At 44.9% G+C, this 27,840-nt stretch overlaps 1 protein-coding gene across 6 annotated transcripts in view; it reads left to right on the top strand.

Moving 5' to 3' along the window:
• mnb (minibrain) overlaps positions 1-27,840 on the top strand; it is a 65,853-nt gene that overhangs the window by 33,395 nt on the left and 4,618 nt on the right. For all 6 annotated transcript variants that reach the window (XM_067354773.1, XM_067354774.1, XM_067354777.1 and 3 more), the window contains 5 exons: positions 10,174-10,424; positions 26,430-26,598; positions 26,861-27,028; positions 27,133-27,419; positions 27,507-27,653. In XM_067354773.1, the coding sequence (XP_067210874.1) occupies positions 10,174-10,424; positions 26,430-26,598; positions 26,861-27,028; positions 27,133-27,419; positions 27,507-27,653 (1,022 nt within the window). The remainder of the gene's footprint in view (positions 1-10,173; positions 10,425-26,429; positions 26,599-26,860; positions 27,029-27,132; positions 27,420-27,506; positions 27,654-27,840) is intronic.

The following is a 27,840-nucleotide window of genomic DNA, read 5'->3' as shown; positions in this document are numbered from 1 at the left end:
GGGACGCCCTTGTATATTATGCAAACGAGGGGGTGCGAAGTTCTGGACGAAAGCCCCAAGTTTTCTCTCTCTTTCTACTCCTCGGCTCGCTCTTTCCTCCCCCGCCTCACGTTTGACTCTCGCGTCTTCTTTCTGCCTTCTTTTTAATACCTCCCATGCCTACCTTCCTCCGTCACCTTTGCTCGCGTAGACGGAGACAGCATCGAGATGCAAGCGCGTCCGCGATGCCTGCAACTTACGGCGCTCGCGGTCTTTCGCGCGGGATTTCGCAAATCTGCCGGTCTCTCGCGAGATTTCGTGGGGAGGGGAGGAGGAGAGAGGAGGAAGTGGAAAACGCGGAGGCGGAAGGATCGCCCTGTATTCGAGTCACATGCGACTCGTGTACATAGGTTTGCACAACCAACCATCTTCGTCGTTGTCCTCCCGTTTGCCTTGTTCTCTCCCACGCTCATCTTCTCTCTCTCTCTCTCTCTCTCTCTCTCTCTCTCTCTCACTCGACCGCATTTACGAGAATTTCTGATTGCGACAGTCTCGCCCCGTCACCCTGTCATCGCCCCCCCCGCCGCAGCATCTGCCAAGCGGCGTAACCAAATGTCTCGCGGCAGTCGATTGCGAGCAGGTCGGCAAGATGTTGCAACAATTTTTTATATCGCTTAACCCTTTGTGGAAATAATTACGGACGAATAGAGAGTCCATAATTTTACGTTATCGTATAATTTAATATAGACTGTAGAACAAAATTCTAAGCCAGCAATGATGTAGTGTTTAAAGACTAGCCGTCGATTCGCTGCATCTTTCGAACTAATTTCTATACAACGCCTTATCTTAATCGAGCTGAATCTAATTAGTTTCTTTGTTTTTTTTAGATTTATTAGCGTCAAGTTTTAATTCTTTCTGTGAAATATAGTCTTAATTTCTAAAAGAATCTATTTTTTTAATCCGGAAACAGTGACGCTTACACCGTAAGACAAACTTTTCTCTCGGATTCGATTTTTTTGATCGATAGTCGCATAAAAACACTTAAGAATATTGTTTTAGTAGCAGGTCGGCAAATACAGGATGATTATCGCTTAATTTACTAGAAATTTTAATATCGCTCGCGACTCGCGTTCGAAAGTCATAATTCGCAGAGAGAGCATACACGTCGCGCGTAGCTCTCGGCGTGCTCGCTTATCGATCGATACGGTGTTGTCGTCGTCGTCGTCGTCATCGTCGTCGTCGTCGTCGTCGTTACATCGCCGGCGAGCGTTTGCTATCGTCGCGGGTAGCTCGTGAACAGTGTTCGTGAGCAATGCTGGTCGTGGGAGGCTTTGGCACTTTTTTTCCTAACGACAATTCAACTTTTATCTCTCACTTATTTCGAGAGTATCGCCACACTGCAGGGAACGGTGATTTCTTCTATACAGTTGTAAAGAAAATAATAAGCTTGGGACTTGTTCGTCTTAGGAAACATCCGCTATATATTTTGTCGAACGGTAAAGATAAAAGTGTGTTTTGTTATAATGTGTTGTATTGGCGAATCAAAGGATGATCATATATGCAGAATCAACACTTCCCAGATATACTTCATCGTATTTTGTATCGTAAATCGTTAAAGAGACAAGTAAAACATTGAAAGATATCATAAGCAATCGTGAAAACAAAATATTCTATAAATTTATGACAAGGAAGAAACGACTTTGTCAAGCATGTTCCTCGATTTTTTACGAGACTGAAAATGTCAGAAATATTTTTATCAAATTTTTTGGTATTCTTGTCGAAGTAACATAAAAATAAGAGTGGAATATTTAATATTGATCCACTTTCTCGAAACTACGTTATTTCGGAAAGCAAAAGGTTAATATTACAATCTATATCGTCCCGCATTATATGCCGCGTTAGTTAGCCACGTAGGACGAGGTGAATGCAATCATAATAATTTACAGTTTCGCATAAAATATCGATTTTTTGACAAGAACGCACATCACCTTCGATACACGGCCATACACGGTGCCCGTGAGTAACGCTGGTCGTGGGAAGCTTCGGCATTTCCGGATGTAGGTTGATATAATAGGTGAGCCAACTAGCGGGGGAGGGAGAGACAGAGAACGAGAGAGAATGAGAAAGAGAGAGAGAGAGAGAGAGAAAGGACACCAATTATGAACGGTGACACGTATTACGTGTCGGCTGTACCGGGTGCACCTAACGTACTCAGCAGCCGTCGGGATAAACTTGCGATCTTACTTGGATATCGTACGGATTTCGATTTCCAGTTTCTAATTGAAAGTCCAATCTGGCGTAACACACTGGCGGTCGGTTAGTTTTCACAATTTTTTTAGTGTCCTTTTTTTCTTGGCACTGCATACAATTTCCCCGCACTTTTTAACGAATAAGAATAATTTATATCGATAGAAATAATTTTCAAATACATTCTAATTCGCGAAACAAACGGAAGATTAATTGTGCGATCTAAAAATGCGTCCATCTGTCGAGTGAGAAATTTCGAACTGCGCGGAGCACGAAAAATAACACACGTGTATCGTTAGTATCGTTTTTAAAAGCCGGCCTTTGCATATTTAGACGCTAACCACATAATAGATACGGATTCGCGACGGGGATGGCGACTTAACGGTTACGGAAACTAATTACCGATGCAAAGAGAGACGTCGCTTGTAGCCGCGTCGGCCCGCCGCGAAAACGAGGATATCCTCATTAACATAATTTTTGCACGCGACGCCGCGCGGTCGCCGGTCGAGGAGAAACGTCGCCCGCATTCCGCGGCGCGAGGAAAGGTGGAATAATAATCGCTGCCGACGTTAATTAACCGCCGCTTTTAAATGCCGGTGAATGTCAAGCGATTATTATCGGCGCGGACCCGCGTGTGCCGACCGCGGGCACGCAAGGTTGACGTACGCGTCGCGCTAATGCGACCCACCCGGTGCATTCCGGGCGGGCGATAATGCACAAGTCGGTCGATGGAACGGTCGGAACAGCCTTTTCTTTATTTAGCGGACTTCCACGGATTTGTTGCTGCATAATGCACAACGTCCCTCACAGTAATGACTCGCAAGCCGCGATATAAGTGAGATAATAAATTGCAAGAGTTCCTCAAGGAGAAACTTTTTCCACGAAATTAATTTATTTCGGGAGTTTGCTGCTCTGTAAATACGTGACACGATGTAAAGTGATATCCTTCCGGTCGCGACGCGTGAGTGGCCCCTGCATTAAAGATAACTTGGCGAATACGATGACGTAAAGATAAATTTTCGAGTATTACGGGGAAATCGAGCGGATTCGGGCTCCACTTTTCTTCTTTTCTTCTTTTCGTATCTCGCGAGCTCAGCTGTTCTCGGTGCAGGAAAGAAAAAAATCGTTTTCGCGAAAGAGCTGGCAATTTCTCGCGGTGGTGCGCGAGTCATTTGCCGGGGTTGGAAAAAGATATGGCCGGTCGTTCACGAAGGCTCGCGCCATCGTGTACCTGCAAATACCCCCGAGAGCGGTTCGATCGCGGGGGGGGCATAACGGGGGTGTCGTAGGGTTGACGGTGAGGACGAGGGGGCAGAGGATCAAGAAGCATGAATGAAGCGGAATGCGTGCTGGCTATCGCACGGCCTATGTCAGCCTTTCGTGACCTCGCGACGACGGTTCTCAACTCCGCGTATGTATATGTGCCGTTTCGCGTTATCTCTTCGCACTTCCTTGCGTCAAGGCACTTTACGCGAGTTCCGCCCGCTTCGAGCTCGCTGATGGCGCATAATGTGAAAAAAAAATATTAAAATACAAGCGACTTTGCTGTGTAATTTGTTCACGAATAGTTGTTCTAGTTCTGGATCTAAATTTATTTATTTATCCGGAGAAAAAGTAATAAAATTTTATTTTAGAACTTTGTGATTGTTATCAGAGAATAAAACCAGAATACTATGCCAAATCAATTTACGTTTATAATTGCAGGAAGAACAGTTTTGTGTTTAAGATTTATTTTTTATAAGGATAACACATTTTCACTTTATTATTTATTTGCATCTAATCTTGCGTACATTTTCTCTTTTCAACACGAAGGCGAATGATATTGATAAGTTGCTCGCCAACTTGTTATCGCATATCGTGAAGCCCACTTATTGCCCCGTCGAATAGATCCTACCGTAACCTTTATTGTAACCCGAATTTAGCCATAAAATCCAAGGTTTAACTGGCGGGTCTCGAGTTTTTGGTGAGAATAAGAGACGGTAAACATACCACGACAGATGGCATCCAGCGTTGGGCGCCACGTGCGTGGTAGCTCCGTAATTCGTATATCGACGAGACCGACTGGCCCGATACGCGCCGTCCGCTTTATCTCGAGCATTTGCATTGAAAAATTCTCGATACTTCGTGAAAAAAAAAAAAGAACATAAAAAAGTCGGGATGTGATCTGTGCGCGAGTTCGCGTACTCGCGTAAAACGTTCCAGTTTCAGCAGCGGCGCGCCTATATCGACCGACAGGATAATCCCCTCCCCCTCGGCCGCCAGCTTCTGTATCGATATGTGCCTGAATTTTTCACGATCGAGCCGGGATGTATTTTTGGAACGGGCAATCTTTGTCGATGATACTCCCTTCTCACCGCGGAGACGCGCATTCGTCGCATTCTCGCTTGAATCGTTCGCTGATTTTCGGGCTTATTAACCGTAGGCTGGAATTATGCGAGGCGACGATACACATATTTGCGATGTGTGCAGTTTTCGTTGTATCTCGCGTAAAAAATAACTTTTCTCAGGTGACGAAACCGAACGTTGCGATATTTCGCGCGATCGTCATTCGAGACGAGAGACAATTGTACAATTGCTCAATCAAAACTTTTAGTTTATTTACCTTGACGTTTATAGCGTCAAAAATTCATACGATTTTTCGCAACCGACATAATCCGGTGAGAGATCGAGTGTCTTGTTTCAAACTTGGTGACCGCCACTCCGCACATATGTGGCCGAAAGCTCTCTTCACATCGTGCAGCCGCCTCTCCTTACGCGAGAGAGACGCGCGATCAATCGATTTCCCGGCTCGAGCCGCGCCGCGTGAGACGCAGACACGCAAATGAGGCGTCTCGCTGCGATGCGTCACTGGGTCGCCCTCCGTCCGTCCGTCCGCCGCCGCCGCCGTTGTTGTTCCACCGGGCTGCCTCGTCCGGTCGCCGGTCGGTGCATGTGCGACACGAATCGCCCCGGATGGGAGACCGGCGGCCGAACGGAGAACCGCTGACCCACGCGCGTGTTAATGAATATTTTTTTCATTCAACCGCGCCCTGGCCTACATTTCAAACGGAGCCGCGGAGCGGGCGAGTAGTCGGGATGGGAGTAGCTCTGCTTTCCGATACGCAGTGGCTCGTAAAAAAAACCGGGGGAGGGCGGGAGGGAGAGAGGGTGAGCGGGATGAGTACGAGAGGAGGAGAAGAATGAGGTAGGGGCGGGAAGGGGGAGGGGGGCGATGGACAAGCGAGGGACGCTTTGGAGGGAGGGGAACGGGTCAAAGGGGATAGACAGCCCGCAAATTTGACCCGACCTAGTCGTGATTTTCTCGTTACCTCTGTTGTACGTCCCGTTTCCGTGTCTCTTTCTCCCGGCTTCCCCACCCCTCGCCTCTCATTGCTCTCTTTTCTCTCTCTCTCTCTCTCTCCGCTCTCTTGTTCCGCTTTTTCTCCTTCCCATGTGCGTATCTCGTTCCCGGTTCGCCGCGTCTTTCGATAATGTATGCACGCGTTAAAGTCGAGCGACTGTCGCGCGAGCGGCCTGATCGCGAATGATCGGCTGGATAAGTTATTGTTTCACTTCGCACGGTAGAGCTTTTATCCACGCTCTTTTCACCGATATTGGTCTTTCAATCCCTTTGGCGTTTTTAGAAAGTGTGTCACGATTTAAAAAATGGAAATAAGTACGAAGAAATTTATATTTTGGAATATGTCGAGCGAATTCTCTGCATTGGTAGTTTACCTAATGATTACCCACGTAATGACCCCGCTGAAAAATTATATTTAGTTTGCGTTCAGATGCAGAAGCACACACATTTTTCACGTCAGTTGCGCGAAATACGTAAATTAAACACCTTTACAGAAAAATAATTGATATGCTACTTACTATTTAACAGTCTTCTATTTAATTTATATATTTACATAAATATTTTATTATTTAGATCAATCTAAATTTTGGAAGTTATTATCTTTTATGTTTTAACGTGCCGAGTTTCTGATCAGTTGATCAATTTGTGACTGCTTCTATATATGTTATAAATAATAAAGATGCAAATATTGAAAAATTTTATTTATGATAAAGCGAAATATTTAATAAATTTTCAGAACTTTTCATTTCTGTTTGATTTTACAAAACACATGCAGCTGTTTTTTGCGAAAATTTAATTTGGATAGAAAAAAGCTCTTGGATATTTTATCATCGTATAAAGATATCGCATAAAGTGCAATAAGCATTCTACTCGCTTTTTACATTGCTTATTCATTCATTCGTTTGTGCACTCATTCATTCATTTATTGTCTCAGTCACTCAATCTATCACGCATTTATTCATTCGTGTCAGTCATACACATTCTTTTCTCGTCATTGCAATAATTAAATACGACAAATAAAATGCAATATTGTCTTACGCATCGATATTTCTTTCGTTCAATCACACCGGAATATATTTTTATAAATTATGTAAGATTCAAAGTCAGTCTTCACTAGACAGAGCTTTGAAGACGAATGACGCGATGTATTGGTTGATTGACATCGAAAATGCACGCAGTAGACAATTAATGGATCTTCTTTTTTTCGCCGGCTCTCTTCAATTTATATGCAAAAACAATTAAATTGCTTTCGGAGTATATTTCATGCGCTTTGTCCTTCCTCTTTTCCTCGAGGAGCTTTTCAAGGAGGCATTCAAGGTACGACAAGGGCGGAACACTCACTCTACTATTTACTATCGAACTTTCTGAGAAGGAAAATTCCTTCGTGCGCTGTCGATAGCGTAAGCCGATGTACTTAAAAATCGTAAAAGTAAATAATTTTTATTAAAACTTGAAAAAAAAACCAAATATTATCAAAGTAAGATTTTTACTCGAGGATCCGGGCGATTTCACATGGATTTCATATTTTTGCTCGAAAGGGAAGAGAAGTAAGACGAAGAAATTTGGCACGCTACAATCACGTAAAGGATCTGCAGAGAGAAGGAGGTCCAAGGAGGTCCACGGTTGTTTCACGTGGCATCAAGCGGTCGGCGTTAAGCCGGTTTGTGCTACCTAACAGGGTCGTTAAAATGACAGTAATGTTTCATTGAGTGCCGAAGCGGGACGGACGGAGAGGAGGAGGAGAGTCATACGTCAAAATTAACGACCGCCTCCGTCACCGTCCCGATTCTGCGGCGCACGGAGCACGCTCCATCCCTCTAAGGGAGTTGTTAATTATCGACACTTCCGCACATACGCGTTCTCGCTTTGTTTAGCTTCCGCGAGATTTAGGTCTCGCGTTTTATCCTCAATTGGAAGTTTCCTCTTTCTTCCCGAAGCTTTTTTTACATCTCTTCGGCGCGAAACAACGCCGGCTTTCTTCATTTCTTCCGCTGGATAATTTAATGATAACTTTTACATATAGCGAGAAGAAATTTTAACAATTATAATTAAATATTAGATCAGTGTTCGTGATTATTTGTGTTTACATTATCTCGAGGCTGCTGTAAGAGACACGAGCTACGCGCAACACGTGCCAGACGCACAAGCCAGGCGTTACGGCTTTCGCGAACGCGTGAGTCACCCATTAAAAAATTGTACGCCGAGGATGATTTATTCCCCGGCGTGATTGTTCATTATCGATGCTTCCGCATTTTTGCGCTTTTGTTCTCACCTCCGCGCCGCAAGAGCGTTCGTCCTCGCTCGTGAAGAGCGCATTAAAGAGCTCTCGCTTCAACGACCGATGAAAATACTTAAGCGAAATCGTTGGCACGCGCGAGGAAAAAATTAAGTATTTAAATATTATTTTTCTTGGCGATGTACGACACTCTGTTTGATCTCGCTCCACACGTATTTATTTATATTGTACGTGCCGTTTTGCGACAACGTGCGTGCAATTTTAATATTACGAGAAATTGATTTGTTTTGTTCGACATAGGCGACGAAAGAGTTGTCCTCGAAAGGTGTTTTCCCGGTTGATACTTCCGCGAATCGATCAATGCGAGAGCTCTATTCCCACTCACCTTTTCGCATTACGGAGAAAAGTGAAGGTCTGCTATAAGCTATCCGCGCAAACTATCTATCTCCGCGGCGGCGCGTTATAGAAACAATCAACGCGAGTTTTAACACGCATGCTTCCCCGAACGTATTGCAATTTCCCGCCGTCCGTGATTCATCGGACGGGCCGCTTTTCACGGAAGGAATCGCCGTCTGCCCTTTTCCGCATGTACGTAGCAATCATCGCAACTCCCCTCTTCGATCCTCCCCTATTGTTTGCGAAAGGGTGTATTATCCTAGTGCGGCCAATTGAGGATCCCGGCGTGAGAATCGACCGATGTCATACGGTGAATACCTCTTTTCCGGAAATCATCAAATGGATTCCGAAACATAGACATGTATTTTATCAAAAAAGAAAAAAGAGAATAATAGCGACGAGTGCAAAGAAATTCTATTACCGGGGAAAAGGCAGTTCATCGCGGCCCGCGGAAGGGTTAAACGCGCGCATTTAACGTATCCCTGGTATTATTACCGGATTATCCGGGAGTAATTTCAACAAAACCGATTTTGCTTGTGGAGGAGCAGCGCGGCGTTTTAAATCGCGTATTCATTCGCGGCGACTCCGCGAAAAATTTTTCTAATGCTAATTACGTTCGCGCGGCTTTAACGCCGGCGGTAAAAAAGGAGCGACGCGTTTAGATAGAGCACGGTCGTTCTCGGCGAAAGAAGTATCATTGCGGAAGATTGTTCTTTTATGCGAATCTCTTATTTCAAATTAGTGACGAATATAATTGCTAATTACTGTCATTAAATTGCGAAGGACAGAGTACGATAAAATGCATTGCGCGTCACCGCATAGCGTGTAATATTTTTAGCGAAACGCTGGATTATTTATGACACATCACGTCGATGACTGATCATTATTGATTAGCAGTAAATTACAAGCGTGAAAGTAAAATTACTAATAAAAGTTTCGAAAAGTAAAAAATGCTTCGATGAAAAATTGCATACACTTTATGACAGCAATTACGTTACCCTGCGATGTCTGTTGGAAATGTTCGTTGCGGCAGCTACAATAATCTCAAATCTCAACATCGATCAAAACAACTTGCAACTTGTGAATGCCAAGTTGAATGACGTTCCCTAATTAATACGCGAGTCTAATTACCTAATGATAAACTTAACAGATAAGCGTCAACATCAAGCAGTAAATACAAATATTGATCATTGACTAAACTTGCGGCCAGGCATTGATCCATTTCTCGCGGTGTGTACAGCAAAGCCATTAAATTCTCGCTGCAATTACATGCAGATTTCAAAAACCAATATTGAATAACGCGTAATGCACGTAATGAATAATAATCTTTCGCTCGTTACATATTTACGTTTTCCATCTTTACTCATTATCAGTTTCGCAACATCGGATGACTTCTGCAATCTGAGGCCGACTTTAGAGTGTTTCCATTAAGAACATAAAAATATTAAAAGCGAGAGAAGGCTTCTCGTAAAATGTGTAATGAATAAGTTTAAGTTTAAAACGTTGACAAATATTTCTGATCAAAGTTGTGACCTCTTGCGATCACTAATTGGAGTCCAAAGCTTAAGTTTTGCAGAAAGACCAAGTCTTTCTATAAATTCACTGCAGAATTAAATAAAATATTAATATTATCGATATTAATGACGTCAATAGATTAGATTTTGAATTATCGATTGGAAGTTAAAAATTAACAATTATTAATATCATATTAATATTATATGCTTACATTTGAGATAATTATATTTCGATATCCCAAGATTCAAGAACTAGTCTTTTCTTCTCTGTGCGATGATCTTAGCGGCAAGAAAATATGAAGTGGAATCAATCGCGGACAGTTAGTTCTGGGAGCAAAGTAGGGCCGGAATCGTATATCGCCGAATAGAGCGCGAGTGCTGAATACGCGTGCGATGTGCATCAAAGTGAGCACACGCCGCTCTTCGCATGCATTGATCCGTTTGTCTCTTGATGCTTTCAGTGAGCGGGAGGACGGGCACCGGCGGTGCGCCCCTTTACGGGCGCCTGGTGGCCGAGGAGCCCATGCCCTCCGCGGTATGCGGCGGGGGCGGTGCCGCGGGTGGCGGGGCTGCCGGCGGGGTTCCGCAGGAGACCCCCTCGGACATTCACGCCATGCAGGCCAGGATACCCCACAGGTTTCGCGATCCAGCGACGGCGCCCCTCAGGAAACTCAGCGTCGACCTCATCAAGACGTACAAACACATCAACGAGGTAAGATCCTGATTCCTGTTTTTTCTTTCCACACGCGAGAGCCGGAAATGCCCACCCTGCAATCTTCGCGATTGCGCGATTTCAGGTCGGCTGTTTGAAACGGAGAAAATTAACACTGCTCTCAATTGCAATTGATGCTAACAATTTTATTAGTTATATCGCTAATACATCACGATGCTATAATCTTCGCGCGAGACGACAAAGTATATACGGAGTTTCGCCGATAAGTTATCAGCACGTTCTTAATTTCACTTTTTATCCGCGCGCCGTAACTATCAGAAGTTTGCGGAGTTAAAAACGATTCTTTATTACCCGAGCGGATTTCGAACTCTTTATATCGGCCGGGCATCCGAAAATAAAGTTACCGGGTTACTGTGTGCATCTTTCCTTCAGGTTCGCTCCCACGCTCGGCGCGAGACATGATGGATGTGCGCCTCTATATTTGGATTATGAGAAAATAGTCTATCGGAATTTATCGCGGATCGATTACCCGGAGAACCGATCGAAAGCTGCGTGTTGACGTGTATTTTCGATGCTCGCAGCGTTTCCATTAACGATTGGACAGCGAAAAAAACTCACTCGTCGGACGCAATTTTTATTGTCAAAATTATTTTTAAAATGGACAATGTTTATTCTTGAACAATTATAACGTACAAATAGCATTGCAAGATAGTTATCTGGTCGTGCAGAGAAAAAAAATGTCCGGATCACGGAAAGTGCGATATCTCGGGGAGTCTCTTGATTTCCGCGACTGCCACAGCTGATTAGGCAATTATGTCGTCACGAGTGACGTCAACGATAACGCAGTGCGCATCTCTCGGAAATGTACGAGATAGAGGCGGAATCGGCGGGAAGTGGCGGGCGCCTACGCGAGAGAGGAACGAAATAGTTCAAGAGGACGAGGAATCATCCCGTCGCGAGCGAATGCAGGAGGGCTCGAAGAGTCTTCGCGCCTTGTGCGAAAAGCCGTCGATTGTACCGCTCGGTCGTCGCGGCGCATCGCGGGACGTTTCGTCTTTATTCCATAACAGCGAAAGTGTGTCATCGGGCCGACACTATCGTTGCGCAAAAATCCTAAACAAATTTAGATCGCGATGCTGATAGTACACGAGACTCGAATACGTGTTCAACGATCAAGACACCGAGCACCCTGCATTATTCGGTCAATTTTATCTGATTAGATCACGCGATAAGTGCATGTGTGTGCGTCGTTTCGGAATCGACGCGCCGGGAGAGAAGCGGAGCGACATTTCCCGTTTTCTCAGAGGACGGATTATCGACACGGTCGACGAAGCATCTCGGGCTGATAAGACGCGCGGCGCGCTATTGCGCGTCGATCGCCGTGCGTTTTATCAACGCGTTACGGGACAGAACGGTGGCGCGCCATCAATCGTCGTCGGCTGATTACGTAGTCCTCGCGAGAGGCGCCGCGATTCTATTTGTCCATAACGATACACCGCCGTTTACGCGCGCGCGCGCGCGCGATCGATCGGACGCGATCGAAGAGCAATAAAGCCGGGGTCTGTGTTAGGCTTCGCCGTCGCATCGCTATTTATGGCGATACGCAATTATACGGAATGCGAGAGACCGCCGTTCTGCTCGGGGCTCTTCGTTGTGAATTCTTCGAATTCTTCGCGGATAAATCATTCGCCGATTCGATTGCATTGCGCGAGGCATGAGTCCGTCGCGTGAGAGACTGCCTCGGCGAGGGTAGGACGGGCGGCGGGCGGATACGTCGATCTGAGGAAAATGCCGTTTTTCGAAATTGCTGAAAGCGCCTGAAAAATGCGGCAAGTGGCTACGGGATTCAATGAGGCCAAATACGTCATGTTCCACTTCTTATTGAAGCAGTTTCAGTAATTTCGAAAAGCGGCATTTCCCTCCCCCCACCCGGCCGCCGCCTTTCCTCGCGAATACTTCACATGTCAATCGAGTGCACATATCCAAGGAATGCCGCAAGTTCCTCTCGTCAAAATTTTTCATACATTTTACGTTCAAAGTTACGTGCACTCTTGTAACTAAATCTCAAGTTGAAATTCCATCAAGATAGCGTAACTTAAAGGTAGCTCGGGTATGACTTCATTATGCACGCTGCTTAAAACGTCTTGTATTTTTTTTTCTTTTGTCACGTATATCGATTATCGACGGTGAATCGGCGTGTCGTAAGAGACAACGGCGCGTCACGTTTTTCAAAGTCTCGCGTCATGCGTTTCTCGCGGTCGACCGACTGACTCGCCGGTCAAAAACCCGCCGGGAGCGAAGGGGGATTCGCGCTTGGTAACTCAAGTGGTCGCCGAAGCCATTAGCACATTCGGAGTGGTAAACTGGTAACCGGTAAGAAGGCCGTGAAAGGAAAAAGGGGGATAACCGCGGAGTGAGACGGTACGGGAAAGGTCGACGAGGTGAGACGAGGACGTAAGAGGAAAAAGAAGAAGAAGCGCGTGCCGAAGCAGCGACACGGGGGGGGGGGGGGGGGGGGGGGTGGGGGGGGAGAGACAGGGGCACGGGGAGCGGAGTACGGAGCCTGTGTAGCTCGTTCAGTGCATTCCAGTGGTATGAGGTCCATCGACGCCGGAATCCTGCATATCCGTGGATGCAGGTCGACTAGCTATGCGCTTAGGTGCCAACCGTGCCGACTCCGTGCCGGTCCATAGCGGTGCGGTCTCTCGAGCGAGCGGGCGCCGGTCACCGCATCCGATTATTCGCGGAATCGTAAGTTCCGGAGGGGGAAAAAAAAAAAAAAAAAGAAGGAGCGCACGGGTCTCCCCGGCCGGATATCGTCCTCGCGGAAAATCTGCGGCGCGCTCGCGCCTCTTATCTCGTCGCGGTCGCGCTTATCGTCGCACTCGCCGAGGAATATCTCGACTTATCGCCGGTATCTTGCAGCCCGCGATTACACGCGACATTTTTCAAACGGTCTCGCGTATAGAGGGGCGTCTAAATAATCTGAAAATTAAAAAAGAATGTTCGCGCTGTGTTCTCGATGATTATATGACCTCTTCAAATCTTTGCCATAATCGAGGTTTTTTTCTCGTCGAAGGAATCAATGCTACAGAAAGTAGGACATTTTCTTGAAAAATCTCAAAACCTTCGTCGACGTTCTTCGTGAGCTAGGATGATCTACTTAATAAGGATTTTAATAAATAAATATGTATAACGAGTGTCATTGCGAGGTGAAAAGATTAGAATTTATCGGCATCTACTACCGCTAATTTTTTGCCGCTTTTACTTGCGGACTGAATGAAGATAACGCGTTGTAAACTTGTTGCATGCTTTAACGTTGTAATTTTTATAACGGTGCTGAAGTATGATGTGTGCGATAATAATGGATTTAAGCGAACGCTAGAGATTGAAATCTCCGCTGTGAACGCAAAATAATAAAAGGGTTGCCGCTATACGGGTGCGCGATGCGGCGTGTGATATCGATGAAATGCAACGACGTACGCCCTAACGTTGTGTTTTAAGACGCTGAATATTTCATGCACTCTCATTTCCAGCAACGCCACGGTAATGCCATGCAAAGTATTTATGATTACTGCGTCTTATGATTACCGCGATATTTAGCATTAGCCTGGAGCGCGGAATGCGTCGTTAAAGGAATGCAAACAGAATCTCTTCCCACGCCATCGTAATAAGCGTAATAATTCGGGAAGCATTTTCCAAATTAAAAATAATGCGACGCGCGAATCCGGGATTTTCACATCTTCCTTATTCAACGCAAATGCAAAGATGATAGAAGTTTCTTTCTCTCTACGCGCATAAAGTGCTCCAGATTCTCCGCGCCTCTTTTTATTTATAGGTTTGAATGTTATTCTCTCGTAATTTGATTTTCAATATCTCTATAAATAAGAGCGGGATTGTTTAAAATTTGCAGCTGCAAGTATTTTGATATAGCACATAACACATTTATCTCGGAGTCGAAATGATCTGCTGATCGACGACACGCGCAACAATACGCGATACGCGGACAAATAGGGAGCACTTCGAAGCCGACAGTGCGCCGAGTCGCAGGCCAATAAAATCAATTGTACGGCGTGGAAAACAATGTGCAGGACCGCGAGATATTTAACATATATACGAGGGAAATACTGCCTGTCTCTCTGTATCGTGGCCGCGCCGACACTTTGTTTCGCGAGTTTGCGAGAGATCGAAGCGGGCGGTCGCGAACCGAGCTCCCGCGACAGACACGAAAAAGGAGCAAAGACGCGGCACAGAGGAAAATAGTCGCGACCACTCTCGCGTCCTCTCTCTCACTCTTCGCCGCCAGCCTTCGGCAGAATCGGCTGATATCTTTCACCGAAGGGCACGGCGCGCCACTCCCTAAAAGTTCGTATTCTTCCTGCAGAATTTGTAATATCGCACTTGGGAAAGTCCGAGAAAATACTCCAATTTCGCGCCGCGAGCCACTTTCGCGGAATATTATTTCAGCTATGTTATTGATCGCGCGCTAATTCTGGCGTGTTATTGTCGTTAAATCAAATTACAATTTTAGCAATTATATACATCGGCAAGCTTATTGATATGCTTGCTGCATACGAGACATTTTGAGGGTGATACAAGACCGGTAAGATCTCAAAATCTTGCTTGAATCGATACACATGTGTGATATTCAAATCTCGTTGAAATTATAGTGCGTCAAGCTGAAACCTCATTCCGTCAGCTACTTTTCAGATATGTGAGATATGAGGCGAGCGCCTCGTTCACATGAATTTATGACGTTTTAAAATTTACACTCGACACAATTTGCCGTTTTGCGTTTAACAATTTAACGATTAATTGAATTAATTAGCAATTAATGCATGCGAAATGATAATTTTGTGTAACGCGTTCAGTTATCAAGTCATCGAAAAATTATCAGTAAGAGAATACTTGAACGTTCATTAAAATTGCTTAGCGTAAAATCACGGCGTTCAACGCTATCAAATTCGCGGCTTGCAGCCTAGCGCGAGAAATAAGTCTGAATTATATTCGCACTATTTTGGATTTTACTCGGTGAGCCGCAACGTAGAATCGGCCGGTGGCGGTGTGTGCCGGTTAAATTTAAATTCAAACGGCGTTTAAATTTGAAATTAAATCGGTTGCAACCTGACCCGAGGGTCGAGGGTCGAAAGTGCAACCACCGCGCGCCCATTCGGTGCGCTCGTTCGCGATTTCTTCCCCGTCGCGCGAGCACGAAGCACAATATTCGGTGGTCGTGTGAAAGGAGAGAACACTTACAGCGATAGTGATCTAGAAATTAGAAGAGAAAAAAGAAATCCGAGCTTGGAAATGCACGGGTTGCAAGAGGAGCATATTTTTCCATGAAAAAGATAAATCAATACGCGGGCGTTGACTTGTGTGCGGTCGGCCATTGGCACATTTACATCTTACGTCGCGAAATAGCCACTTGTAGAACAAACACAGCCGCTTCGTGCGGCTCGCGTGCTCGCGCTTCGCGATGATACACGGCGAGAATTCCACGAGACGGAGGATCGCGGGTCGCGCGTTAAGTTGGAGGACGGCAATGAGGAATCGAATCCCATCGCTCGAGGCGCTCGTCACAAGTCAGAATAGCTTCGCGAATAATTAAAGACGACCCAGATGCCATCCGCTCGTCCCGTGTGTACGTATATAAGGGTCTGTGCACACTGAAGATGCCGCTGGAGAAAACGAAACACTTCGATTTCCGTAATAATGATCTCACTTTATCAAAATTCGAGAACAATAATAATAATTCTGGATGCATCCCGAAGAGTTTTCGAGTTCTTCAAATCTTAAAAAAAGTTTTGTTTAAAGTAACGAAAATGTCATTTTGAAAACCGAAGCATCGACTTTGCAACGTTTTCCTTTTGTGAAAAAGAGCAATTAAAAAAATAATCCGATTTGCTATAATTGTTTTGAAAAAATATAGCTAATTTATGAAGCTGGATTCTAATGAGAAACATGCCGAATGGAGAAACTTGGCAATTTTTAGTTTTAGCCGAAGACAGTTTTAAGGACGAAAGAGATATTATCTTTCAAATATATTTTATTTCTGCGCACTTAAAACTACATTAAAAAATATTCTGCATTAAGAAGACTCTTTCATGCGCCGCATAATGCAACGGCGCGAGAGAAGGGTGGCAGAAGCCACCTTTAAGGTGCTATCTCATCTTCTGCGAAGTCCTTGACGGTATTTTAGCCTGTTTCGGCGACGACGCGCGCGCGTATTCGCGCCATAATGCGAAAGAAATATTCAAGGACTCTGGTCGAGCGCTGAAAGAGGATGCAGGGAATCGAGTTGAGACTACGTGAGATTAGAAGCCTTTGCAGAGATCCGCGCGAATCAGCGGCTGCGTATTTTTTCACCCTTTAACAATATCGTAATTGCTATTTTTGCCTTCAAATGCGTTAATTATTTTTTTTAACTTGAAAATTGTGCGAGATATTAATAAATTGGTTACATTTGAATGTTCTAGAAAAATCACGGAAAAAATTTAGTATTTTAACCGCAAAACAGTTTGTGTTCTATTTATTTCAATTCCATATAACATGATATTTTTAATAAAAAACTACTGAAATGCATGAGAAAGCGAAAAAATAACGTAATATATGTTAGCTAGCTCACAGGTTTTTGTACATATAACAGTAAAATTAATGAGATTTACAATTATACGCGATCTAATAGTTATTAATAAACATGTTTCATCTAATATTTTTCAAAATTATATAAGATGTAAATTATGTAAGATTGAGATATGTTACTTGCAAATCGTGTAAATATCCTGTTTAGGCGCGACTGGAACCGCAAGAACTGAGTCGGAGATACGACGTAATACTGTCAGAAATAGAGCAAGAAGAGAATTGAAAATTTTTGCAATTTCTCCAGCAGTCACGGTTGAGCGATCGCTCATTTATGAACAACGCAATGTTCGCTATCCGTCTTAATTCATACATTAAATATACTTCTCTCTCTGCCGCAAATAATCTTCAATAACGATCATATCTAAATTTCAGTACGTATTCCATCTGAGCATTTATACATTTTTTTCTTGCGATGTATTTTGCACAACAAACTTTGTTGTGAAAATGGTCGAAAAAGGAGATAAAAACCATTAGAAAAAACCGCTTAAAATTTGCTTATACAAATTTTCTACGCGCGTATAAGGTTAGGAAGGAAAATCGCCAGGCGAAATGAGAAACTAAAATCTTTAAGCGTCTCGAAAAAATCGCGGAGAAAAGCGAGGATGAGTTCCGGAAAAGCAGGACGCACGGGCATCGCAATCTCAGTCGCGCCGTTCGAAGTGAAACGCAAGAGAGACGAGACGAGCGATTCGCGAGAGACGAACCTGCGTGAAATTCGACGTAAGTAGGTTAAAATAAAGTCTCGCTAATGTCCATCGGATGAGCTTGATGTGCATCTAAGCGTTACATTTTACGTGGCTGCGGGGGCCACTGCTTCTTCTCGGCAGAATTTCCATCGTGCCTGCCTCCTTGTTCTCCGTGTCGCCCGCCCATGATGAAAGTCCGTCCTGATTCTACTCGAGCTGAGATCTCGGCAGATTCTTCCGCCAAATTCGCGACGGTTTAGTCCGCACAAAGGGATAACGATAGTCGCGCCGGCGTTTCGACCTGCTTTCCGGCCCGACTCTTGTCGTCCTTGAAACTTCGATCTACTCTCTAGTCGATGATCAAAAAACGAAGCGGCGAGAAACTTTCGCTTGTTTGAGAAGAGTCCCCTGAAGATCCGAACTTCAAGGAAGATAGTTCGAGATGTAACGATCTGGTCCCGTATTTAACGTTCTCATTTAACTTTCCCATATTTAATGACGCCGATTTATAATTATCTTAGGATATCGCATTTTAGATTTAAAAAAATTAATATTTATTTTGTGTATTAAGTATTATCAACTTATAATTTATTCATATCAAAGTAAGACCCGTCATTATTTTCTGAACAATCTAAAGTATATCGTATTTAAAAGCGCATTTTGATAATTATAAACACGAAAAAAGTCGATTGCAAATCGCTTAAATATTTCAGAAAATTATTTCTACATGTCTTTTGCACAAAAAAAGTTCAAACTGCTGTGAAATATTAATGCTGCTGTCTAATATGAAAATCTTTCGTAACATCGTGATTTTCCGGCATCGGACAGCCGTTCCGAAATTCAAGTTTCGAAAAAAATGATACACTTCGAGCACGCCGCTTGAGATTTATTCTTGTCGCACGCGCGCGATCCCTTTTTTACGCAAAATACGTCGCAGGTGAAAATCTATTCAGGTCGCTAATTAGAGGCGACGGCCGAGTTTATTTTTCGAGGATGCGCCGCGGTCAGTGCCGTTGCGCGCCCGCCCGCTGTTAGTCGCGTTACCTTGCGGAATAAATCATATAGCCGGTGACCGCGGTGGGGGAGGAGGAGGAGGGGGTGGGGGAGGAGGTGGGGGAGGCGGAGGACGAGAAAAGAGAAGAAGGCTTTAATTTATCACACCGCTCGTGGTTACTATGATAAATTAAAGTCCTTCCACGCGTTCGCGTTCAGATTTTCAAAATCCGCTCCTCGAGACGACAAGAGGCGCGCGTTCGCGCGCCCGCGCAAATTGTCCGCTCGCTCACTCGCGAACGATAATTACCTACGTGGAATTACCCTACAACTTCTAAGCCATTGTCCATTCCGATCTCGTCCGACAGTAATTTCGCTCTCGAGCGGATTAAACGCGCTGCGGTACGACGCGGCGCGACGCTCACCGCCGCGGCGCGACACGACGCTGACTTGTCTGCCTGCCTGTCTATCTGTCTGCCCGTCCGTTCTACTCTTTGTGCTTCTCTCTCTCTCTCTCTCTCTCTCGGTCGCTCCTCCATCGGCTCTCTGTCGTCTGGTCGTGCCGAAACTTTCCGTTGACCGTTGCTCAGGCTCAGTGACTCACTCAGAAGCGGACGTGGTGCTGCAGGTTCGAACTAACGCTTTTTAGCTCCCTGCGAATCGGATTTCATTCAGGTTGTCTAAGAAATAAGCTTGAATGATATGGCGAATGTACTTTGCTCATTTTGCTACATCAAAATAATTAAGAATAAATTTGATGTTTTTCTTTTCTCTTTCACTCGTGCATTTTTGTGTAAAAGAATTCTATTTAAATTTCGGCACGATGATAAATTGGAATGCTAACTTTGAATATATAAAACGCAAACACTTCTCTATTTCTCAAAATTGCAAAATGTAGAATTAAAAAGTTCAAGAACTCTAGAAGAGTTTACTTATTAAGATCGTGTCTGGATTTCCGTTTTAGTTTCAGAATTAAATCAGATATACCAAATGTCAATTTTGTCGCATCTTTTATTTTAAAACTGCACGCTGAGCTTGAAAACTTTAAATTCAATCGAAAACAATATTGTAGATTACGAATTTCGACATACTGGGAGAATTTTTATCGACACAATTGAAATTATTACATAATTGTTAACGTATCTGTCTGTCCTGCGATTCGAGAAGTGAATAATCCGCAAACGGCCCGATCGTTACTTCTACTCTCGTACGCGAAATCATCAATCGCGTTGGAGTGTGCCGCGTGTGAGAGACAGGCTCGGCCAGGCTCTGTCATGCGACTGTTTCGGTCCATGAAAAGCAAGAGAAGGAAGAAGTGGCACGTAGAGACGCTCCGGAAGGTCGCGAAACGGCCGTCGTCGCCGTTGGCTTTCTCGCTCGTTTCGTCTGTCACTTCATTCATGACTCGACTGGTAGTCCTGATCACGTCCCTTCTATCTGCCTCGCTCCTCTCGCTTTCCGTCTCTCTCCCCGCCGACTTCCTCCTTCTCCAGGGTCGGACCGTGGTTCGGAGTTGCCGGGCGGCCGTTCCGGATGCTGTTCCGTTAACCCCTTTTTAGGACACCGGAAAGACATCTCGTATACCATACTAGGTATCCCGCCACTACAATCCGTCCTTGTACATATTGATTGTACAAATTACGTGTAGTTAAAAAAATGAACGCAATTTGGCTGGCGACCGTACAGCTGCGATAACGCCGTGAACAATTTGCCGTCAGTGTGTGACGACGGTCTAATAATGCAGAAAAAGTACTGAAAATTGGTGTCAATAATCTGAAAATTGTGTATCATTCATCGAACCTAACGAAAATTTCAAATATGCAGATGATAAAAGCAAGTTTTCTCTACTTTCCATTAGCGCTTAATGGTGTCATTTGAAATCAAGTCATTTTCTCGAAAGTATCGAGGGAAATTATTTACTGTGACTTTCTAATCTTTGACATTGCACATCTTATAATAAATAAATATCGTGATTAATGAATTTCAGATAAAAATCAGCTGCAAATTAATTGAAACATGATACTATTTGCATTTTTAATCTACGAGAAGTTGCTTATATCAAATCGCGAATTAAAACGCGCGATATCTAGATATTTTTCACGAGGAAAAATTCCAGGATTTTCAATTAATCAAAAAATCTATTATTTTTAGTAATAATTATATAAGAAAAAAACATTTTTTATTGAAGTGTAAGGCGCCGAGATATTTTGGGTCGGTCCTGTCTCCCTCTTATCTGTCTACCTAACCGTCCTTTCTGATTCTCTTCTATCTTACTCTTTCTTTTTACCTTCCTTCTTCTCCCTCCTTGCATTCTCTGAATCCTGCACGGTGTTCGTTTCAGCGAGGTGGAGATTCATAACGGCTTCGCGGTCGTCCGGTGACGCCGCGTTCCTTGTCATCGTCTCTCTTTCCTCTCTTTCTCTCTCCAGCACATCCTCCTTCGATAATCCGCGCAAAAAACACATCATCATACGGCGACGACGTTAACTTGCGTCTGAGCGCTCAAAAGACGATCCGGCTTCGCAAAGTGAGATTTCTACGTTGCGGTTTTATCCGAGACGAGTATCCGAAAATTCATAATTAGAAATTCTAGTAATTATGAAATATTCTACGGTAATTTTGGAAAACTGGTGCAGATTCTGCACCAGTAGAATTAAACCCGTTGCGGGGCACGAAAAATCGGAGACGTCGGAGCTTCTCGGAGTAGCCGGGCGCCACCGAGATACTTTTCGCGTTATTAAGTGCGTCATCGTCGGCTGATTTCCCCGGCGCGTTAATTCGCTTGCGATATGTTTGTCGGGCGAACTGCGAGCTGATAGAAATAATGTTATTTCGCACCGCGAGAGTATTATTTTTAGCATGTCAGCGTATTTGATATTGAGTCTTTTTTTTCCTCCCGCGTGTTTTTTCGATCCTCAAAATAAAAACACCGCGCGTTGTATCGCGAATTGTATGTCGAAGAGTTCGACAATTTAACGAGTGCGATAGAAAAATTTCCGACATTAGACGCAGAGAAAATGCACGCGAATGTAAAACTAACTGTCAAGTGACGTCGTCCGCGCCGGAATTTGTGTCGACTCGTCATCACTCAGTCAGCTGACGATGCGATCGCGTTTATACATCCTCCTTGGCGCGTCTCTACGCGCTTTAGAGACTCCTAACATGCGCGAGCGACGGCTAGCTCGGCTATATTTCGTTGCTACATGCCGATCCACATGAACGGCGCGGACACAATTTATAAATAACTCACCGAGACCCGTTTTTGCAAACAAGCTGCGAAGTCGTACGCAAAAGCGGAAGTTCATTAAGCGGGAAAGGCGGGAAAACCATTTCGCTCGGAAAGGCATTGGAGCGCGTTTGTCTCGTTAAACGCTGTCACTTGCTAAAGCGTGACTCAATAATAGGAATGATGCCGATGTCTAATAATACCTTAGCAAATCATTTGCATACGCATAGTCTCGAGGTTTTGCAGACTTCTTTTGAAACAATAAATCTTGTCTCCCTTTCTAAAATAATCGCGATGAAAAGTTTAATTTTTTTACAGATCCGTCTGAAGAAACGAAGAGCGGAAATGTTTTTTTTTTTTTACGCGTGTTTCGTATGTCCGCTCGAAATATTTTCAGTCTTGTCTGTAGAATTTTATTCAATCTCACTTTGGTACAATTAATCCTATTTTCCTGTTTCCTATAAATATTTTCAGATCCCGCTCGCAATACTTTCAAGTGTAAATCTCGTTGAAAAATAAAAGGATATCAAAGAGTTATCCGTGCCATTAATATACATCGCAATTAACTTCTCCCGAGGAGAAAAACCTTTGCGAGATAATTTAATCCGTCTTCGTATATTTCTTAAGACGTCCGTTTAAGGATACTTTGAGATTTCTCAACGTGAAAATCCGCTTAATGAGTTTCGCTCGCAGTGTAAACACACAAAAACGCACCGGCGAGCAGCGAGGAGAACGGGTTTTCGGAACGAGCCGTCGGGGGGGCTCCGCGTTTAGAAAGAGCTGAGGAATTAATAAACGAGAGCGCTCTTCTTCCGGGACCGATTGTGACGACCCTCCCTCGACCTTAACCCTTACGGTACCCCTCGACCTAATCCGATCGACAGTTACGTCAAGTCGAACTCGTCGAGAGAACGGGAGGGTCCCGCGCAATCGTCCGCGCGCGTTACCGCAGTCGCGCTGACGTTTCTTCTCACGGGAAGAGATATTGAGTGTAGGGCGTCTCCTGTCGCGTGAGCGCTTAATGGCAAATTCTTCAGCCAATTTGGAATCGAGTGTTTCCAACGAAAATACGTCCCTCGTATCCTTCCCTCTTCCCCCCCCCCCCTGTCTCTTTCTCTCTCTCTCTCGCGCGCGCGCGGCACCATAGTGGTCCTGGGCTGCTTTCGGCGAGGTTAGTGGTGAACGCACCATATGGGGGCCGGTCTCATGCACTCGCGCATAGCAACAGAAACGAGAGAGAGGGTGACGGTGCGCGAAGAAGGATGGCATGCGAAGGAGAAAAAGAACGAGGAGGAGAAACTAGTGGCATGCCGTCGCATATAAAGCTTTGTCGTGCTTTATTTTTATTTTATCACTATTTTATCGTTACTCCTAACGTTAAACATTTGTTTGTCCTTTCACATTTCTTATTATTGCTCATTTTATGCAACGACAAATTTCACAAAGAGATATGATCGTTATAAGTCTCTGAATAAAAATAATTATGCTAATTATCTATTTTGAAATGATTCCTTGAACGTCCTCAAAATGTGTTTAGTTGAAATTTATATAGGCGGTAGAAATCTGCTCCTGATTACATACGTCTCCGTCGTTCTCGTTCTGGGCGTCGCTATGCTGTGATCGTCGAGAAGTAGTCAAGAATAAAAGAGAGGCCGAGCTATAAAAGAAAGAGAGAGAACACTGGAAGGAAGAGCGAGAAAGAAAGAGTTGAAGCAGGGGGATCGGAGGGGTGGATCGTCATCAGCCGGTGACGGTCAGGCGACAAAGCTGCTCACGACGATGGGCGGCGGGAGAGAGGAACGACAATGAAATCACGGGCCCTGTGCGATGAATTCGCGTCTATACCGGTTTCTCCGCCCACGCAAATGACCGGAATCGAACGAGACGATTCGGTCGGCAAGAGCGCCTTTACTCGGACTCGCATCGGGCACGAGCCGCACCGGCGTCGACTAATTTACGAGCGACGTTGAAAATAATAATCGGCAACCAAGTAATCAATTGCGAAAAAATGTATTTATTAACTCGTTCCTCGAATTGCACGATCCCGATCGAAGCGGGCGCAATTAAAATCAAGTTTCACGAGCGCGTCTTTAATTAGGAGCCCGCTTGATCTGCATATAAAGGACCGCGCAGCGCTCTCTCGCTTCGATTCTCGCGGACGTTAAAATACTACACGAGCTTTCTCTCTCTCGCGCGCAAAGCCCGCCGATCGATTGCTCACGTGATTTTCATATTATCGCGAATGATAAATCCTCGGATCGAGCCGCACTGCTTACCGGCGGTATATGAAAAAAGTTGGACGCCAAAAATCAAGCGGCCGCCGATGTCGGCCCGATGGAAGTTCGCGCGTCACGCGTGCGAATTAAATTTCCGACTAACCCATATATGACGCGAAATAGGGTCACGCCCGGGTGTGCCGCTATATCGCTTCTTAGAAGAATCGCGCCCGCGACCGGTCGCGAAGTTTTAACCGCGTTCCGCGGACGCTTTTACGAGCATACGAAAGTTTCACTCGCGCGGGTGCTTTCCCGCGTTGGCGGGACGGAGGGCAGCTTTGTGCCTGATTCCGCGCGGGAGTCTGATTTTATCCCCTGCGGGGGGAGGGGGGGGGAGAGAACCGCCATAAATTAAAAAGAAGAAATACCATTTGCTCAAAGCCGGTACTTCCGAGCCTTTCGAATTCTCGCGCAACGCAAAAAGTAAAGGGCGTTGCTTGAAGATTGCGAGGGCACTGTTTATTTTCACCCCGCCGAGCGGGACCGCCGTCGTAAATTACAGCAATGATATGTGGCTCGTTCAAACGTGATATTCGAGGCAGTCGTATTTGCCAATTATTGGGAAAAATAATGATTGTTGTTTAAAGACCGCGAGATCACGTGCCTTATCGGTTACTTTCTTGGAGAAAGAATACTTTCTGGCATGAAAATAATTAATTTTTTTGAGAGAAAACGCATTGATCTAGAAAAGGGAAAATCGAACTAATTCGCACGGTGGAAAATGTTTTGCGCGTTCATCATTCGCGAGCTGACAAAATGGAAAACACCATCGCGACGCGAAACGTTGATTTGGAATATGTTTCTTCCGCTTTATGCCAGGTTCATATGCCAGCCTGGCAGGCATTTATCGCGATCCTTTTTGCGAATCGCAATTGACACATAGTCGAAGTCAAAAATAAGCGCTTTGTCGAGCGCCGTCGGTGGTTCGCTTCCGGGGGACCGCGGTGACGATTCGGCCGCGCTCTTCCGCTCGCGGTACCACGAAAAGAGCCGGCGGCGCGGGTTCATTAGCCGCCGCCACCGCCACCGCCGCCGCCGCCGCCGCCGCCGCTGCCGCCGCCGACCCCCGAGGTACTCGTATACTTCTTCGACGGTACAATCGATGCCGAAATAGAGTAACTAGACGCCGATACAGCGCTTGACCATCACCGTGTCGATGACCCGGTGGAGGCGTGCCAACCCGAACAACCACCGTCCTGCTCGATCCGCGGGAGCCTTCTCGCCCCTTCCCGCTGTGCTTCTCCCCCCCTCGGGCCGCCCGCGAGGATTTCGCACGGCTAGCTCGATGCTGAAATCCGGGAATGCCGTCGTCGTCGCCGATCCGCGACTTGGTTTCACGCGACAAACCGAATCCCCGAGTTCCTCGGTGTTCCTCGTCGACCAGCTTGAACGGCGTGGTTTTCACGTGGTCGCGCGAGCATATCGATTCCCGGACGAGGCGGCAGATCGGATTCTGCGCCCTTTTCCCTTTTCCCTCCCTCTCGCCCTTCCGCTCGCCCCCTTCGTCGCGCGTCGTCTTTCCACCTTCCTCGCCTCGTAGACGGGATATTTACGGCGAATTATATGGCGCTTTTTGGACGGACGATCGCGGCGGCGTTTTGATTAGGGTGTGCTTCAGGCGAATGCGGATAACTCGCGGTAACGCGGATTGATATAGCGTGAAAAGTACGGGCGATCGATCGGGCGTTTCTCGCCTCATCTCGCGGAACGTCATGGACCTATATCCCACCTGCGCGAATGTAACTTCGGGGCCGCGTAACTCGTTATGTAACTCCATTCGGCTTGGTTAATTAATAAAGATAAGCGGGTTAACGCGGATTTTTCGACCGATCGACCGGATTATCCGGCAGAGAAATTATCTTTAATAAACTCGCTGATCGCGCGAATCATGACTTGGGATCTCGTTTCGTGATTTCACGCGTCATGTAAAATAGCTAATAAATATTACAGTGTTTTGATAATTAAAAATTGTACGAAACATTATTGTTGTGCACAATTAGGATGCGTTGTTGGCAATAAGAGGGAAATAATAAGTACAAATATTCAGGAATGATAATATAATTTAATAATCGCGACATAGAACAACGCGTTGTGCTTAAAAATTATTTAATTTATTTTAATTAAATGTTTCTGTCATCATATCGGACGCTTTCGCATAGAATTTTAATGAGCCCCCCTCACAATTTTGTATAACGACTGATTATGTTAATTTCTTTTGCAGGTTTACTATGCGAAAAAGAAAAGGAGAGCACAACAGATGCAAGGGGAAGATGGCTCGCATAAAAAGGAGAGGAAACTCTACAACGACGGCTGGGATGACGATAATCACGATTATATCATCAAGAATGGGGAAAAGTTCCTCGATCGATACGAGATCGATTCGTTAATAGGTAAGACAGGTTCGGCAACAAGTTCAGCGAAACGACGTCGGAATAATTGTTACGCCGAATAAACATGACGTCGCAATATTTTCTAATTATGTAATTGATAATTTTTTTCACTTTTCTAATATCTCGTCTTTCCGCAATTATCGTTTTGAACGATCGTATCGTTTGGCAAGGATATTCCATGTGTCGCGTTTATTATTGCCGACTATTTAATTCACAACCGCTCATTCGACTCGGCGCACTTATACGTGTTCTTCGTTCGCAGGTAAAGGCAGTTTTGGCCAAGTAGTAAAAGCATTCGACCACGAAGAGCAGACGCAAGTGGCAATAAAAATCATCAAGAACAAGAAGCCTTTTCTAAATCAAGCGCAAATTGAAGTTAGGCTATTGGAAATGATGAACAGAGCGGATACCGACAACAAGTATTATATAGGTACGTGTTGTTGCTGCTGTATTACAGATAAGAGACACGACGTTACTCCGGTTACGTAATAATACATATCGCTATTAATACTTCTTTCCCCTCCTTGATTACAGTTAAACTGAAGAGGCATTTTATGTGGCGGAATCACTTATGTCTGGTATTCGAGCTGCTATCGTATAATCTATATGACCTACTTAGAAATACGAATTTCCGAGGAGTGTCATTGAACTTGACAAGAAAGTTTGCACAGCAACTGTGTACTGCCCTCTTGTTCCTGTCTACGCCGGAATTGAACATCATTCACTGTGATCTGAAACCCGAAAACATCCTTTTGTGCAATCCAAAACGAAGTGCGATAAAAATAGTCGACTTCGGTAGTTCGTGTCAACTTGGACAAAGAGTGGGTATCTTAGAACGTGTCGATTAGCTCGCGCACGTTCTCTCGGTCCCTTTTCATTCACCATCTCTTTTTCTCTTGCGTTCGCAGATATATCAGTATATTCAGTCCAGGTTCTATAGATCTCCGGAAGTCTTATTAGGAATACCTTATGACCTCGCGATAGACATGTGGAGTCTTGGATGTATTTTAGTAGAAATGCACACGGGAGAACCGCTGTTTAGTGGGGCCAACGAGGTAAAAGCTCAATCGCAACACAAGTCTCCTTTAATTCGTGTCGAATCTGCAGCTCTCGATAATTGACTGATAGTACGAGAAGCTACCAGTATTTTTTTTTTACACACACGGCCGTGTTGAGACACACATTTGCAACGGCGAATAATCGAAAGTGCATGTTCCGATTGCAATGTAAATCATCTCTGTC

This window comes from Linepithema humile, chromosome 5, assembly GCF_040581485.1.
Source record: "Linepithema humile isolate Giens D197 chromosome 5, Lhum_UNIL_v1.0, whole genome shotgun sequence".
Lineage (NCBI taxonomy): Eukaryota > Metazoa > Arthropoda > Insecta > Hymenoptera > Formicidae > Linepithema > Linepithema humile.
This window is presented reverse-complemented; position numbering and strand designations above follow the sequence as displayed.